Source organism: Arvicola amphibius, chromosome 5 (assembly GCF_903992535.2).
Source record: "Arvicola amphibius chromosome 5, mArvAmp1.2, whole genome shotgun sequence".
Classification (NCBI taxonomy): Eukaryota; Metazoa; Chordata; class Mammalia; order Rodentia; family Cricetidae; genus Arvicola; species Arvicola amphibius.
Genome location: NC_052051.1, coordinates 132499827 through 132516091, shown reverse-complemented (window position 1 = coordinate 132516091; position 16265 = coordinate 132499827). Strand labels below are relative to the sequence as shown.

At 43.4% G+C, this 16265-nt stretch overlaps 1 protein-coding gene across 1 annotated transcript in view; it reads right to left on the bottom strand.

Moving 5' to 3' along the window:
- The window catches only part of Ccdc192 (coiled-coil domain containing 192), a 196256-nt gene extending 183330 nt beyond the window's left edge, over positions 1–12926 (bottom strand). The window contains 3 exon segments of the mRNA XM_038331481.1: positions 8804–8855; positions 12809–12873; positions 12876–12926. Of these exon segments, the coding sequence (XP_038187409.1) occupies positions 8804–8855; positions 12809–12873; positions 12876–12926 (168 nt within the window).
- Positions 12927–16265: the final 3339 nt, after the last annotated feature.

The following is a 16265-nucleotide window of genomic DNA, read 5'->3' as shown; positions in this document are numbered from 1 at the left end:
AATTTTCTCTGTTAGCTGATTGAACATAAACACCTCAGCTCTCATTGAGAGGTCCTGGCTCTTATCGCCAGCAGCTAGTTTCAATTTAACTAACTTATTAAGATAAATTAGGCCGATGCGCTCCCATCTGTCTGCAGAGGCTGAGGGCGACCCTGTCTATGCCTTCCCTTGAAGTCTCTTATCCTTAACCGTGTGCCTCAGGGCTCCCCAGCTCTCTCACAACCTCTCATCAAGATTGCCACGCTCCTCACCAAAGGCCACTCGCCCCCTTCGCCCCCTTCGGGAGAGCAGGGTTGGATAATGTCCTAATGCTTCTGCTTCGGGAGGATTGGCTCTCTTGAGAAAATCTTTGCCCCAACTTTCAATTTTCTTCAGCAACAGAAGTGTGTTCTCAAATCAGGTTGACTGATTCTGCGGTCCCCAAAGACACTTCCCCTTTCTCAGCCTGCTTCAGAAGAGGAGCAAGTTAGATGTGGAGTTGGGTCTTATCTAAAGCATTAACACAGAGGAACCCTGAGTCCCCCTAGAAGCAACTTCCCCCCTACTTCTGTCCCTATCACTGTCTCAACACTTTCACAGCAAACAACACGTCTGCACTTGACAACATTAGTGTCCTTCACCCCCAAATAATACCAGTTCTTTGGAACTTTTTGTCATTTGAAGGAAGCAAATGATGGGAAAATATGGCCTGGGTACCTGACGGAACAATTTCACAGACAATCCACTGCTGCCATTTATAAAGGTCCTTTGCTCCACTGAACCCTCCTGGGGGAACTCTGAAAAACATCCTATGTGTAAACAATCTGTTCCGAAGACACATGTTTTCTAAATTTCTTTGCTTGTTGACATTTAAAAAAAAATGAAAACATATTTGCGTGAAGACAGGACCTCCTGGTTCTTATACATTCATTCTACCAAAGAAATTAACAATGAAATAGGTCATCTCCAGAGGCCCAGGAAGGAGCATTTCCTTTCCAGTTCTTTGTCTGCCTTCATTTTAAACTGTCTTTTTCACGGCCATGATTCCCAAATTAAACAGAACTTATTATTAAGATGAGATGCTAATGAGAAAGCTAATGCTCTCCTTTTTCTTTTTTCTTCCTTCCTTCTTTCCTTTGTCTCTCAACAGTATTTCTTTTCTTAGGCTTAATTCTGGTCCTAAAAATCTATCTTGGTTTTGAGTTGAAGTTCCTGTCCATCTAAACATGGCTGGAATGTCTCCCAGGCTCCCCATGCGATCTTTGGTCTTCACCCCGTGATATAATTTTGGACCACGTGATTTCATTCTCCAGCCCAGGGGCAGAAGCAATGCTGACTGCTGGATGAAACACTTCTCATGGACAATCTGTCCCCTCTTCTCTGTGGCTATTGGAAGTGGTGCTCAGCTGAAGCATCAGCCCAGAAGGGCCTTTAGCGCTCTTCTGAACCCCTCTGTCCAGGACTTTGGATGGGTTTTGTGGTGAGGAAATACATTACTTAGATAAACAAAATACTAAAACATCGATCATTTGTAATAGATAACTTCCAAAGCTTTAATGTTAAATTAAATCAAAATGAATTGGCATTTCAATCTTGCTTCCTAGTAACTCAAAGGTGAAGCTACCAATTCGAAAGATACCGTCATGCTTTCTTTTCTATGCACTACTGAATTCAAAATTGCTGTGTAGTGCATTCTGTATAGAACCCAGGCTACAGAATCTAGACCCAGTGAGGTGAGACAATTGTGGGGACAGGGCTGGAGCTAGGGATAGGAGCGAATGTGGTGAACCAGCTGCTTTCAGATGACAAGAACTCAGTGGGCAAGCCACTATGCAGAAGAGGGAACAATGACTGGAAACTCTAACTAACATCCCACTTCCATGATCTGGGGAGGAAATAACACTCATCTACTCCAATTGTCTCTCGCGGTAGAAGATGGGTTTTATGTGCTATTTGTTGATTTTAAAGAAGTTTTTGAAAGTTTTCATTGTATCTATTTATTGTACACAGTTGCATATTACATAGGAGTACTGTTCTACATGGATACAGCATACACGTCAAGCATTCCCCACCATGCTTCCTAACCCTCTGCTGGCTACATGGAGACAGCATACATGTCAAGCAATCCCCACCATGCTTCCCAACCCTCTGCCTGCTTGCTTTTCTGTTGCTGTGAGCAGAAGCCAGTTGGCTGTCATGTTCCAACCATAGTCTCTCGGTGAAGGATGCCAGGGAATGAGTACATGCAAGCAGGAACCTAGGAGGAGGAACAGTGTTTACTTGTTTCCTTGGCTACCCTTCTAGGATAACATAGGACCAGCTCCTGCTCAGGATGACTGCTCAAAGTGAGTGGGGCCTCCCATTAATCGTTATTCAGGCCAATCTGATGGGGGCAACCCCTCAACTGAGGATCCCTCTTTTCAGGTAACTCCAGCTTGTGTCTACTGACAAAAACTAACTAATACACCTCTCCTTTTTCACTCCCCTGCGTATATTTGTGTTCTTTTGTGGGAAAATGTTTTGGATCAAATATAGGAATATCACCATGACTTGTTTTAATGAACTATCTTATTTGCTTCAAGTTTACAAAGCTATTCACTAAAACATTTAAAAAGACTTCTCTAAATGGTTAACAAGAGTTCGTTTCTCTTCCTGATTTCCCTCTTGCCCACAATCCAGAAACAATCCAAATGCCTCTCGACAGAAAAATGGATAAAGAAAATGTGGTACATTTACACAGCAGAAAACTATTTGGCGGAAAACAAACAAACAAACAAACAAACAACAAACAAAGAACAATGGCATCTTTAAATTTGCAAGCAAATGGATGGAACCAGAAAAAAAAAAAATCCTGAGTGAGGTAACCCAGACCAGAAAAGACAACTATAGTATGTCATAAGTGGAAACCAGACACACACACCTAGACAAGGATAACCAGCCTACAGTCCACGACCCCAGAGAAGCTAGAACTCTTCCAGAAACAGATGGAAGCAGATGCAGAGATCCACAACTCACCACCAGGCCGAGCTCCAGGCGGAGAGGGATGGGCGATAATATGAACAAAGGAGTCAAGACCATGATACCATGATGAGGAGACCTACAGAATCAGCGCACCCAAACTTGTAGAAGATTACTGACTCCTGACTGACAACTGGGAAGCCTGCATAGAACCAAACTAGGCCCCCTGAGTGCAGGTGACAATGGTGTGGCTTGGGCAGTGTATGGGGCACTGGCAGTGGGACCAGGATCTGACCCTACTGCATAAACTGACTTTATGGAGCCCGGTCTCTATGGAGAGATACCTTGCTCAGCCTAGGCATGGGGGGGGGGACCACAGATTTGGTCCTGCTTCAACAAGGTGATGGGACAGACTTAGTTGACTTCCCAGGAGAGGTCATAACCTCTCAGAGGAACAGATGGGGTAGGGTGGGGGGAAAGGGGAGGAGCAAGAGGAGAGGAAGGAGGAACTGGGGTTGGTATGTAAAAATAAAGTTTTAAAAAGACATTAACTCTTCTTATGAATTTTCACTCACAAAAACTCCCTCATTAGCTGACCACTAACTTTGATTTTGTGACCTTGTTAAGTTAGGGTCAAAACAAACTGAGCTGGAGAGAGAGAGAGAGAGAGAGAGAGAGAGAGAGAGAGAGAGAGAGAGAGAGAGAGAGAGAGAGAGAGATCTGTCCACAGAGGTCTGATAGAAGATGGTGCTGATGGAGAGAAGGCAATGGGGTCCCAGCTCATTTCAAAGGGCCACTTGGCAAGTCGGCCGTCACGACTGAATGGTCCAAGCCACAGCCCAGAGGCCCTGCATCAAGTTGTCACAGGAAACCTGTGTCTGAACTTGAGGCAACTGCTTCCAACAGAAGGGAATTCCTGAAGAGACACTCAGCTATCAGACAAATGAACTCATAATGGATCTTAGACCTAATTATAAAACCCCAAACTATGAAACCCTTAGACAAAATCTTGGGAACAAATATCTGTGCCTTTCGGCAAAGATTCTTTAGATGAGATACCAAAAGCGTGAGCCATGAAAGTAGCCATTATTAAATTAGAATTCACCAAATTGAAAACTTCTGCTCTTCTGAAAACACTGTTAACTGAACAAAGAAAATGAGCCAAGACTGGAGAAAGAGTTGTCAGAATGACAAAATAAAGAATTCTCAATAGCAAATGATGAGAAGCAAGCAATACAACATACAAGTGAACAAAATGTTTAAGTGCCAGAGAGAAAGGTGATATGTAAAATGATTGACATCACTTGTTACTTAAGGAAATGCAAGTTCAAAACCACAATGAGGTATAATTTCAATATCTAAAAAACAAAAATTAAAAGGGCTAACTTTACTGGATTTGGAAACAATGTACAGGCATAGGAATTTCTCATGCCTCTGGTGAAGGTGCAAAAATGCCAGCAACCGCTTTGCAAAACAATTTAGCAGCTAAGCAAAATAAGCCAGAGCTACATCATCTGACTCAACTATTCCACTCCTAGGTATTTGCCCAAGAGGGGGGCGGGGAATCATTTCCATACAAAGACTGGAATGCTCACCATGTGATTCAACCATTCCAGTCCTAGGAGTTCACCCCAAAGAAATGAAACCATATGTGCATACAAAGAACCAGCCATGACCATCCCTAGTGTCATTTGCAAAAACCCAAACCTAGAAATAACCCGAACATCAGTCGACAGGCAAAACGACAAACACAGATGCACATCCCACACAAAGGAATCTGAGACCACAGTAAGAATGTACTGCTGACATACTGAAAGACTAATGGACCACAAGATAACTTTTTTTTTTTCTGAGTCAAAGAGTTTGATGGAAAAGGTACCTACTGAGCAGCTTCCTGTATATGAAGCTCCGGGAAATGCTGGGGGCAGAAGGGGGGTTCACTAGAAAAAGAGTTTTAGGGTTAAAGGTCAGCTCTACCATCCTAATTGAGAGGATGACCTCACATGGCCAACTATGCACCAAAACCTGTGCTCTTTACATTTCACCGTTATGACTCTGGAAGAGAAACTGGAAGGGAGAGAGAAAGGGAGGAAGGAAGCAGACAGAGCAAATGTCCTGAGCTATTACTTTTTCCTTATTAAAGTGGCAAACTTTGAAATCTAGCCCATTTTCTAGAATCCTGGCAAATCTTTCTATTTTAATGTACATAGAACTACAGGTCTGTGTTGCTCTCATTTGAAGAATGAAAAGGACTTAAAACCCCTTGAGCCATGTTCCTTCAGAGAGCAGCGTCCTGTTGACACCTTGATTCGTTAATAATTTGAACTTCTGCTCATCACAGGGAGGGATCTTCTATAAGCCTGTTGTAGAATGTGAAAATTTGGAGGAAGTGGAAAACTGGCTGCGGCCACTCTCAGACCAACTGCTACAGGAAGCCCAGAGCCAACGACTTGATATGACTTAGAGCACCTCTTCCTGTCTTCACTCAATGCAGGTTCCTTTAGATAACTTCAGGTCATCTTGTAAACCCAACCATAGAAATTAAAAACCCCAAAGATCTCTTATGTCTTTGACACTAAACTAATAATTCTTTAATGAAGTTGTCACTAAATTACAGCTGGGACTTGAATAGCTTTGTGATAATCTTAGTGTGCCTAAACCCACGGTCACATTCTAGCTTCTGGGTGTGCCTCTCTGTTAGTATTCCCCACTGCCAGGATTCTCAAGACTAACTGGAGAAGAACAATCCCAATCATTTTTAGGCCAACCCTCTGCACGATAGAATTCTTATTTCCTAAACAACTTCAAACAAGATAATTTACATACTTGTGTTTTCTGTCAGGTAATAAAATGGAGCAAAGACATTTTACTTCTCTTGCTTTTCCATAGCATCTTGTTTCTCTAACTGGCTCAAAGGAATAGTTCGAGATACATGGTGGCCTCCTGGTAGCCTAGAAATGAATCTACCTCCCATCAGATTGTCCTAGAATGTCCCTATCAAATGCGAACACATTCTACTTCACCATTCACACCTGTAAGCTCCTTGAGCCTCCCCAGATCACCGTTTCTTAATAGTTAACAGCATAAAAAAGAAAATCACCAACGTAATGGCGATGATTCTTGGACTCCATTCGTGTGCTACTGTAGCAGTATGAGGGGGCACACCTAACTCTAGGCCTGCACCTTAGCCCTTAATTGTTATTTCAAATGATAATTGACACAGAGTCGTTTAGATGTCTGAAACTGGGTTACAGATTCGTAGGGACTAATAAATAATAATAAATAATCACCAAAGGATGTGGAAAAATCTGTAAAAGGACAGTCCCCTAAAGCAAAGAAGAGCCACATGTCCATGTCAGTGTGACCGACAGGTAGAGTATGTGCCGATATGCCTACATGGCCAAGAGGACCTCACACAACTGAAAAGATTTTATCCTTCATATCACCTTCTTCCCTGCCCAAACTAAAACGAATGACTTAATAGATGCATCTGAATGTTACCCGTGTTTTGTTTTTTTGTGCCTCATGCTACATACGTAATCTGAGGTATTCTGTCCTAAACTTTCCATGACTTAACAGAACTGTGCAGTAGAAGGGGCAGCAGTAACTCTGGATACGCCATTGCCTCTGTGGTCTCTGAGCCCAACTTCCTCCAGCTAAAGGTGTAACCTTCTAGAGATGTAAAAAGACAGGAAGGAAAGCAGAGCTGGCTCCTCCAAGTCCTAGACATTCCAGTCATGTCAATTTTAAAATGGAAAGGGATAGATTCTGAACTCTGGGAAGCTAATTGGGAGGCCCAGGCAGAATCCTAATGCGGTCATTGTCCCTATTAGTATGGATGCTACCAAGGAGATACTGATAGATGTACACATTTAGAGGGAAGGGCAGTGTTCACAGACATTGGGGCCATGAATTATCCCATTTCTCAGACTCAGAGGTTGCTTTCAAACAGAAAGGCAATAGGGGAGACATTTTCAGCCATATATTCATAAATTGTTACATTAAATAAAATCAAAATTCATTATTAGGTTTCTTCTACCTAGCTAAAAAAAAGACAATGTAGATAGACTATATTTTTAATTAAAATCATTTAATGGGTTGAGTTGGGTTTTCACTTAACATTTTTTCAAACAACATCCTTCCTTCTGAAAAATGGTTTATAGATTTGAGAGCTATGCTCAGTTTGTCTGGGACTATAACTACACTAGAGAATAGAGGTGTGCTAATTCTGTTTTTGTAAAGATACATTTACTATTATTTCATGTGTATGAGTGCAGAGTCTATATGCATGTCTGGGTACCATGTACATTCCTGGTACCTATATAGTCCAGAAAAGAATATCAAATCCTTTAGAACTGGAGTTGCAGATGGTTGTGAGCCACCATGTGGATGCTGGAAACTGAACCAGAGTCCTCTACATGAGTAGCAAATGCTCTTAACCACTGAATCATTCCTCCAGGCCCAGAGGTCAGCATTTTATGAACTTAATCACTTGTGCAAAGGTGATGTCCTAGATGTAGATCTCTCAAGGTAATTGTCTGTTCTAAGCCATGGTGCTAGGAAGAGGGCAGGACCACAGGAAGAATCCTGAGAGTGTACACGCTAGGAAGGAGGCAGACACCTGATCTGCACTGCAGCATGCTGAGCGCTGTTAATTAAGTAGCATCCTCATGTCTTCAGGTGACAGACGATGACATAAGCCACAAAACAATGACAAACCAGTTCAGAATTATGAATAATAAAAAGGGTTATTTACTTAAGGAGAAAACTTACAGATCACTGTCCTCTGTGTGAACAGGAACAGAGTCTAGCAGCCAGAAGCGGGAGCCAGGAGCAAGAGAGAGTAGGTGCACATTTACAGCTGCTTTTACAGTATAAGAGACCACGCCCAAGTGGGCTGGTATCTTAAAGGCTATTGGCTGAAGGAGCAGAATGTGATCCCACATCCCACAGTGCTCGTAGTTTTCTAGGTCCCGCCCATCTCACCGGAAGTTGACTACTCAAGCCACACTATCAGCAATGCTGTGGGTGAAAGGTAAGGCTCACAGAGACGAAAAGAACTGGCTACAGTCATACAGCTTAGAGGTGAAAACTGAACCTGGATCTATGTTTTGAATCCCAGTTTTACAAACTTTTACACTACACTGCCCTGTCTAACTCAGAGCTCAGGTAGTTTAAGGAAGGCCTTTGAGTAGAGTCTAGAAAGTTCTAAAAATGAACCAGGAGAGGCTGAGGGAAATTTATGGAAAACTCTTATGCTTGTATAAAAATAGCATCATTCTAACCTCCAACCCCAAGCCTCACCCAGCTTCCACTTCTCAATGACCACCTAGATTTATCCAAAGACCAGAGAGGGACATAATGGGGCTGGGGAAGAAGGGCCAGTGCTCCCAGTATACAACAGAACCGTGGAAGACCTCAGAGGCCAGAAACAGCTATTTCAATAGCTTTGAACAAGACCCAAACTGGAATAGAATGCTTTTTAAACCCAAGCTTAACTAAACCAAATAATACGTTCTGTTGAATTTATCTCATGTCTCAACTCAGGACTTCCTCATATATAAACACATGCTTGAAATAGCCAGGACATCTAAGCTATCATAGGGCCACAAAGACAACGTGACTGACATCAATGACGTGTTAAAATGGGAAAGCCCATACCGCATCCCTTTTAGCTGCCATCTCTCCTCCCATCTTCTTCCCCAGAAACGTCCCATTTATCCCGTTTGGGGAAGACCACTCTACCATTTGTTTAAAAATATGTACTAATAAGATATGAAAACTGAACTTTATCAAGGAAACTTCAATATTAAATTAAATTACATTTTTTAAACAAAAAATAAACCAGGCAAGGTTTATTTCTTACCGATGTTCTGGTTTGTGGCCGTATATCTGACTGGCAACTTCCAAACATCGACCTACATGCCGACCTGGATGACATGCTGAAAGAGAGTAGGAGTTTAGAATTCCAAAACCTTATTTTAGGCAGCTACACACACACACACAGAGAGAGAGAGAGAGAGAGAGAGAGAGAGAGAGAGAGAGAGAGAGAGAGAGAGAGAGATCACACTGACTAGGTCTTTATACTATAAAATAAAAAAATTTAGAGTTTTTTCCCCCGAATGTTCTGGACGTTTCAGAAGGAAGTAAAAGAAGCAGAATGTAAACTTGTAAGATAAAACAGCCTTTAAAGGCTCCCTTGAGAATAAGCAGACTGAACAGCGGTACAATCTGTTCTGAAAACCTGCAAATCTCCTGTTTCGACTAAAAAAAGAAAAGGGAGGAAGGCGCATTCTCCCCGTGGGAAAGCAGGCAGGGTGGTCGCCCCTCCCTTCCTCTCTTCTCTTCCTTTCTCTCATCTCCTCTCTCTTGCCCATCTGACGCCGGGCTTACAAATATGTAACTTGCTTTAGCTTGAGCCTTGAGTTTCTACTCGATACTTCTAACCTTCTTCAATGCAAAAATTCTTTTTCATTGCCCCAATTTCCTTTCTTCGTATTCTTTCGCTAAAGCCACTCCTATTAGGCTTTTCCTAGCACCGATCCATGGTGATGTGGCATGTCACCAGAGTTGCCCTCATTGCTATCTACACCGTGGTCCTGCAGCAATTCACCTTAACAGCTTTTCACGCGACCCATCGCCTCTTCTTAGAAACATTTTCTTCACCTGGCTCCCAAGGCATCCCTCACCCTTCGAAATCCATGTGCCTTATAGCTCTTTCCTTCCCGTCTCTGCCCAAATATCATCGTCTCCCTGGACCGGCCATGTGCATCCGATTTACAGTCAAAGCTCTCCCCTCACTGCACTTGATTGTCCCCTGATGATGTCACCACTGCCTGACATTGTACATGGTTTACTTATTATGTGTGTTCCCTAACAACGGGCCAGGTACATTCCTTAAACATACAGGATACCATTTTCTCTTATCTTTGTTATCCTGTCCTTGGCAACTGTTCCACGTGTTCAAGTGCTGGGGATCAAATTTAGCATCTTGCACATGCTAATCAATTGATGAGCCAGAGACTGGAAGGTTGGTTAACACAACACAGGTGGGAAGAATCAATGGGCAGATGAGCACTTCCATAAGCTTCGGCGGTTAGCACATTCAATTGCACAGTTGCCAGCTGGCGAGCCTTCTTCTAGAACGCCAGCCTGCTCGGTTTCTACCTTAAGAAGTAAATCTCCTTTTTCCAGTTTCACATTTATGTGAGCGTTTGCTGCGTACTTGTCTAACATTTCAAAGATATTAGCACCATTTACAAAGGTCCACAAGGCAATCAGTGACTAATGGGTAAAATTCATCCAACTTTCACTTAATGGGAGAAGACGCGAGTTCTAAGAAACGCAACTGCTTCTCTTGAATGATGCGAACACCAGTAAAGTATGGTATTTGGGTGCTTCCTATCTGGCGGAGTGGAGAGTAGCCTCTTCTTTACAGCTGTTGGGAACGTCAACACGTAGCATTGCATGAACTTAAGGAATCTAGGCATTCTCACTTTTCGTCTCTCCTCATCTTCGAGCAGTGTGCCTCACCCGGCTCAGGGGCCCGGGAACTATATCATATGGTTCCAGACTACGAGCTTCCGCCATTTCTTCTTAAGAAGATGTTTGAGTTCTCTTGTCTTGCTGAAGGTTTGTCATTTCGTTACAGCACACTCAACACTCCCTCTTCCAGGAGCCTCTTGGACCCTTTGTGTTCCACAAGCAGTTTTTAGATAGCTCTTTTATAGCCCTTGTTGCATTTAAAGATGTGTGTCCATGTTTTCTTAATTTCTCAGTGACACCTTCATAAGGAGCAAGTACCGTGCTCTATTTACCCAACAGCATGCTCAGTTTTTGTGAGCAGAACATACTCAATGGGTTTACTCTGATGAGCCATGCATGTACAACAAAACCCACCCTATTTTCATAAAGCATGAAACCAGACTGCTGACTTCAAAACAAGAGAGCCTTGGCCACCTGACAATAACATTTAAAGGTCATGAGTCATAGCCTCGGAGTAACCATAGTAACTCAGCATACACACCGGAGACATGTATAATAATTAAACAAAGCTTCAGCAAGTCTATTAGCCTTGAGATAAAACAAGGTAGAATTAACAAATATATTTCTGAGTCCATTTTCATCTTTGTGTTTTCTTGTTTCGGGATTCACAGGAAAACCAAAAAGCTTCATTAAATATGCGTAGCTGGAAGTAGTTCATTTTCTCTCGATGCCTTACCGGAGCATAAATATATCTTTTTATTTAATACAACATGTCTGATTGCTAGGCTTTTCCTCCATGCTTTTTCTGTTGGAGTCGTAATTGGTGGCTATGTGAATCCATGATTTTAACACAATTGGTTTATCAGGACAGCAGGTGATCACCCCATTCTCACAGGAGAGCCTCAGAAGATGCTTTTCTGGTCCTTGGATTTGTAGGCACCCCGGGTCTCACCCTCCTTTGTTTGGAGAAGTTAGAATCAAGTTCCCATTTGGTTTGAAAAACTGCAGGAAAGGGTCTGTCTCCAGGGAATGGGAAGAGGGAAAAGGAGAATGGCAGGCAAAATCAGGAGACCAGTTTGTACCAGCTCAGAAGAGAAACTGTTAAACTGAACCCACCTGGGTGAAAATCAAGGATGGCAGCAGAACACTTCCCTGTCTTCACCCCAGAGGCCCTGATGGTCCCTGCACCCCACAGTTGGCTCTGTATATGAGAACAAGCCCACAGGACACCTGGCAATGAGACCAGTGGCACTGTTGCTTCACACTGGCTTGTTCGTGTCACAGTTGCTAACCACAGGACACACTGTCCACCTTCCTAATTGTCTGCACCTCAAAATATCAATCCATTAGGCGATTTCTTCAGGGAAATGAAGAGAAAATAAATGCTTGCTAAGTTTCATCGTTTCAAAGTGGAAAATAAACGGAGGAGGGGCATCTTTGGAGGCTTGTAGATTACGCATTGAAACAAGACTTTTTACATAAAAATACAAGACTATAGTGAGTTCTCCATTCTAGTCAGGAACCTCAGGTCTAAAGTAGAAAGCAAAGCTCACACAGTCACTGAAAGGAAGACACAGTCTAAAGCTAAACGAGGGAGAAGCCAGGGCTATAGTTGTACAGCCCACACAGGAAACTGCCCTTCAGGAGACAACTTCTACAAAAAAGGTACAATTATCTCACTCAAGATTTGAAAGACAAAGCTGGACGGTGGTGGCACATGCCTTTAATCCCAGCACTTGGGAGGCAGAGGCAGGCAGATCTCTCTGAGTTCAAGCCAGGCCAGCCTGGTCTACAGAGTGAGCTCCATGACTGACTCCAAAGCTACACAGAGAAACCTTGTCTCGAAAAATAAAAAGACAATTTTAAACAGAAGCTATTTCTATATTTGAAGGGGAAATGCGTACCAAGCCCATATGTAAATTTTCTAGTGATTGACTGCAGATCAATCTCTATGTCCATTCCTGTGTTGGTTGCTAATTTCTACTTGGGAAACAGGTTGAGAAGGAGCACCCAGGCATATCTGTGAGCATCCTAGTTGGAGCGTGGGGAGAGTAGTGCTGTTTCTCTAGGCTTCTGGAAAGAATGCTGGCTGCTTCAGTACCCTAGGGATGGGCGAGTTTTAATTTTGACAAATGTACACAAAGAACATTTTTACTCATTTGACAAGAGCACTTATTGAAACACATCGTACATCGGGCCTTGCCCTGGAATCTGGGAAGACAGAATTGGCCATAGAAAAAGGTCATTTGTCGGAAAAGAAAGAAAAGTTTCTTTGATGTTTTCCCCCAGACTTTAAAGAAAGATCATCTTTGAAGCCTGGAGTGAAGGTTACTTCATCCAGAAATTTCCATGGATTATTTTTGGACAGAAGGAACTGAAGACTCACCTGCATCTCCCCGGGGTTTCAAAGTCTGGGATTACAACTTTCTTACTGTGACATCCTCCCATCTTAAGCCAAGCCCGTTGGGATTCTCTGTCCATGGACAGACACCAACCAACCTCATTCCTTAGAGATTTGGAATCCCTGGCATGGCTTTGCTGCCCATTGTTGCTAGGCAACCACAATGGCTGTGGTAAGGACAGTTAACTGCCCAAAACGAAGAAGAAGAAGAAGAAGAAGAAGAAGAAGAAGAAGAAGAAGAAGAAGAAGAAGAAGAACGAGGAAAGAGTAGGGAGTATTCGGAGTCTGTCGTTGAGGCAGTCTTATTCTTCTCTGCCTTACTTCTGGCTCTTCCCGTCTTCTCCCTCCTCCTCCTCCTCCTCCCTCCTCCTCCTCCTCCTCCTCCTCCTCCTCCTCCTCCTCCTCGCTCCTCCTCCTCCTCATGCCGGACCTCCTCCTCCTCTCCTTAAAAAATACAGTTACAAAGTCACTAACTGCCCTACAAAACTTCTCACAACCATCCAGCATGAGAACATATGGAGGACAGAGAGCACCCTTTCTGCAAACCTACCGTACAGAAGAGGAGCACTGGGTTAATACTCCAAGCGGGAGGAATGTGTGATGACCAAGGGACGCGGGTTGTCACTCTGCTGTCTGGCAGAGGCACACACTCAGAAACAGACTGGCTTAAGCCATGCTGGCCTGCTGTGCCCGTGCCTTCCCACAGGGAGTCCCATCTGGCTGAGGGGCATCTTCACGGTCCTTTCCTAACACAGGCTGGAGCAGGTAGCACGTTCCTCTATGTCCGGTCACTGTCACAGCGTATCTGCGATTCCCGCTGCTTCTCAGAAGTTAGCAGTCACTTCCTCCCAGCCAGTCGCTGCACCTTCCCACCAAGGAGTTTGCAGCCCCCACTTCCTGCTTTGATAGATTCCACAAAAGAGCCCCGAGGTCTTGATCCATATGTTCTGCATGCAAACTACTCACACAGTTCATACCAAAACACACCAGGTTAATAGAAGGACGGGTTTTTCTAATGGTATGAATAAAGTTAAAATGAGTTGAGCACTTGGTGGGTCCGGCTAAGAAGTCAACACTGGGTATGTATGTGTGTCGATGACATACAGCTGGTTCACAGCCTTTGGGGGATCAGAAATACATCACCTTCCTCTATATTTTGACTTTCTTCTTTTGAAAGCGACCATGTGAACTGTTTGGGTGTCTTCCAGAGCTAACAACCTGCTGTTCCCTTCTCCCATCTCATCGAAACCCACAGAGTGAGTTGTATTTCCATGCACTGTAGACATGGGCAGATGCTTACATGTAGATAGTCCCTAATAGATTATGAAAGGGAGGTCAACTTAGAGCAGCTAGTGAGAGGCCCTGTGAGCATTAATTACTTATAATGCTTATTAATCTCAATGTATCTATCTCACTGATCAAAAAGAAAGGCAGAAAAATGTGGCCAGTGTGAATCCTTGACAAGAAACCTGAGTTTTACATTCTTGCTCCTCCAAAGAACACTATATGGGAAGGCCGCGATAAGACGGTTAAGAAGTGCTCGAGTTCACTGGAGACATTTATGCGCAGAACTCTAGACTAGCCAGGCTACTAGAATCACCTGTCATGCAAATGCAAATGCCGGGCGGTGGTGGCCATGCCTTTAATCCCAGAACTCGGGGAGGCAGAGGCAGGCGAATCTCTGAGTTCGAGGCCAGCCTGGTCTACAAGAGCTAGTTCCAGGACAGGCTCTAGAAACTACAGGGAAACCCTGTCTCAAAAAACCAGAAAAAAAATAAAAAATAAAATAAAATCATGCAAATACTTGTTTTTAAAGTCTGAACTACATTTCAAGAAAATCCACATTTTCTCTAAGTCTAAAGACATAACCGGCATATATTGTCATCATTAACATTGCTGGGAGCCATAATCAATGTAAGCTCAGGACAGCTGTTAAAGACTGCTTATACACACACACACACACACACACACAGAGAGAGAGAGAGAGAGAGATTTAAAATCTTACTTTATAGACTGTCAAACACCTATCTTTATTCTTGTTTTCAAAATGTTTTTAATTTGTGGGAGAAAAATGAGCACATGCCCTGGTCAGGAGGTCAGAGGACAACTTGCGAGACATGGTTCTCTCCTTCTACCACCATGGGCCGAGGGGATCAAACTCAGGATGTCAGAGTTGGCAGCAAGCACCTTTAACCACTGGACCATCTTGCTGGCCCTCAAATATGTATCTTTTCTAGCAATTAGAAATCACATATGCGCACACAGGTGCTTGTGGGGTACTCACGCTTCATATATGCTGCTGCCAATTAGAGTTGAATGAGTCGGTTTTAATAGGGCCAGAAAAGACAGGCAGGAAGGAACAAAGTAATGCATGGGAAAACAGCAAGGCAGAACAAGAATAAATTATGGTGAGGTGACGTCGGCACTCTATTTGTAATAGGAATATTTCAGTAGCAGTCCTTGGAGTCTGCTACACTCATGTGTCCATTCGTCTTTCATGTGTTTACTTGTTATTTACCAAACATTTACTGAAAGCCCTGTGTGCTGTACGTAGCGGTACTGTGAGCAAAAATCAGGCCTGCCCTAGCTCTCATAGAGCTGATGACTCAGTCAGCTAGCAACAACCGGCTTATTATAACATAAATAAATAAATAAAGTGGGTTTGGGATTTGATGGTATGTTCTTCTTACTCAGCAGAGGTAGGGGTAACTAGGAAAGGAGCAAACTGAAGTTGTTCGAGGGGTACCTCTGGTGTAGGTACAATCCTGCAGAGTGGTCCCATTTCTAGAGACAGTTGTAGAGACGTTCTCTGAGTTCTCACTGTGATATTCACGGCATGTCTAGAGACTGGAGGCTGCATTCAGGTCAGTGTATTTGTGTTTGGGGAGGATGAGGGAAGAGGGAAATATGATAGAGAAACCAGAGTGACAGCTCATAAAGAGGACCAGGTGAGTGCCAGCACAATGGAGACATCGCTTGCTCTCTGTCCCCGGTGAGAGCTGGCTTCCTTGTCAGCATTGTTTGGCCCTTTTCCCCCATGAAACTGATTGCTTGACACAGTGGGTCTAATTACCTCCAGGCTCCCATCTGTTTTCATAGAGAGGAATGTTTATCTGTGTGAGAAGAGACTTTTCTCTACCCGTTTTGTTCCTAAACCCTTTGCCTGGAGAAAATAGCAATAAACATAAAAGCCTTTATTATGGAGCAAAGATGTAAACCTTCCCTGTGTGGTTTGTTTGTGATAGAGAAGGCGAGTTCATCCACCCCTGCCCCTCAACTGAAGTGAGCATTGGTTGTTAGGAGCCCCTAGCGATAATGTTTTCCTCATGTCCTATGCTGTAGCTTTACAGGGATAATAAGTTTAGGTACCTGGTCCTCATCACACAAGCTAAGAGAAAACAGGGGAAGACGACCACACGCACTCATGTGAACCGCGGCCTTC